The sequence below is a fragment of the Dendroctonus ponderosae genome, unplaced genomic scaffold (assembly GCF_020466585.1).
Source record: "Dendroctonus ponderosae isolate FM_Combo_2020 unplaced genomic scaffold, Dpon_F_20191213v2 Dpon_F_20191213_5, whole genome shotgun sequence".
In the NCBI taxonomy this organism is placed as follows: Eukaryota; Metazoa; Arthropoda; class Insecta; order Coleoptera; family Curculionidae; genus Dendroctonus; species Dendroctonus ponderosae.
In genome coordinates this window covers 96,235-98,265 of record NW_026018715.1, presented here as the reverse complement: position 1 = coordinate 98,265, position 2,031 = coordinate 96,235, and the positions used below count along the sequence as shown (strand labels likewise).

Genomic DNA, 2,031 nt, shown 5'->3' with positions numbered 1-2,031 from the left:
TTTTTCTAGGTGTATGTAAAACCCCGATGATTGATAAGGCTTTCGGCCGCGAAGCAGCAGCGCAACTGCATAACGATTTTCCTCCAAGGCAAATAGAACCTGTGGAATTTGGAACATTTGTGAAACATGTTATCGAATCGCCCATGCTCAATGGAACATGTATCAAATTTGGCGGACGACAGGATGTTGCCACAGGACTTGTGGAGTGAAGGAAGAAGCTTCATGTTTTTTTGCTATTAATAAAACATCCATTTTGTTAATAAATTATTTCTATTTCAGTTGGCATGGTTTATTTAAATAATGCAATAAAATATTAATTACTTATACTTATACAAGAAAGAATTCCTAGCTTTCATCGCTTGAAGTTTGGCGTATTTAAAATATCTGCGCATTTTGGGGAAAACAGAAATGCGTTTTAGTTCCCGAGAAATGGCTTCTTTTTACTGGAGGAGTAATGTTTTTTGCATTTTATCAAGGGACGTTCCTCGTAGAGACGTTTAAATTTTCTTGATAACGCAATATCACAAGAAACGAAAATAGTTTTTCATAAAGATGTTTTATTCAGAATGGTTTGAAACACGGTAAATCCACAAAGAAAATATTTTAGAGTTAAATTGGATGCCAATTTAACTCTGGAATATTTTGCACCTCTGCTTGGTACTTTTTGACTTCCGGAAAATCCAGCTTTTTCCCGCTTTCGTTCTTTAACGTTTTACTAGTAGACTGGAACATAAACTTTGTGGCATTAGGTATTTTTAGATGACGCAGAAGATAGGTATTGCAATTTTCGCGTTCCCTATAGGAAGCGCTACTTGCGACCAATTGTGCGGACGCTTTGATTAATAATTCTTCAGCTTGGACTTTCTACAATGAAATTAAATATTGTTGTTTCATATCCATATTTTGGTCCAATCTTAAGAAAAATTAATTCGACAAACATTAGGTTTTGATAATATCCGAGACTGACCCTGAGATAATGAGACGTTTTAAATATAGAAATTAATAAAATGCGTAATAGTTATTTAGGAGCAATTAACATTCTCTTCTTCAAAAATAGTTATCAAGTCTAACATTTTTTTATTAGAGAATTCATGATCATATTGGAATTTTCAATTTTTTTACTGTTATATTTACTACTGCAAGTTTCTCTTCCTATGTAGGAAAACATGATGAGATTGGGCCCTTTGCATGAAATTTATTTTTGATTAAAAACATACCAGAATCCAAGTAATGTGGCACATAAATAAACTGCAAGAAAAATAAATCTAGAAAAAAAATAATTTGGCTATTAAATGGGCTTTCAAACATATATTTTTTTATTAGTTTGTTATAGCAATTTAGTTTACACGAATAAGCATGTGCTTAATATATGTGCCTAATTATAATAATCTTTATGCCAGACCCTGTCGAAGGCCTGGGCAACGTCCAAGAATATTGTAGAGCACACTTTTTTTCCTCTAATGTTTTCTCGATAACACTCGTTATTCGATGAAGTTGGTCAATTGTGGAGTGCTGACTCCGGAACCCAAATTGGTGTTGCGGGATGAGGGTTTTTCATTCTATAATTGGTGTTATTCTCTTTAAAAGGAGTTTTTCATAAAGTTTGACATAATCGGTAAAAGTGATATGGGCCTATATGATGATGCTTCGTGGGGTGGCTTGCTACACTTGGGTACCATGATAACTTCAGCAACCTTCCACAATTGGGGAACATATTTTAGTCGAAGCGATGTGTTGATCAGGTTAGTAAGTTTCACTAGCCCTTTCCTCGGTAGTTCCTTGGGGATCTGACCAGTGATTAAGTTAAATCCCGGAGTCTTCTTTGGATTTATGTTTTGTTTGATTTCTCTTTTTACCTCCGCTACTGTGGTTAATGGAATCTCTTCACTTTCCACTTTCCTGGTTATTTATAGTGGGTAGAGCCGCAGTACTGTCTGTTGGATTTGGTTGAAATATTTTATCAAGGTGTTCGAAAAATCTAAATGCTTTCTGCTCATTATTTCTAGCCCAGCTGCCGTCCATGTTTCTGAT

General features: G+C 34.9%; 1 protein-coding gene across 1 annotated transcript in view; it reads left to right on the top strand.

Moving 5' to 3' along the window:
- Positions 1-278, top strand: part of LOC109543344 (ipsdienol dehydrogenase) — a gene marked incomplete at its 5' end in the record, with an annotated part of 1,364 nt that extends 1,086 nt beyond the window's left edge. Inside the window, 1 exon segment of the mRNA XM_048666647.1 lies at positions 10-278. Within this exon segment, the coding sequence (XP_048522604.1) occupies positions 10-209 (200 nt within the window).
- Between the last annotated feature and the right edge of the window lie 1,753 nt (positions 279-2,031).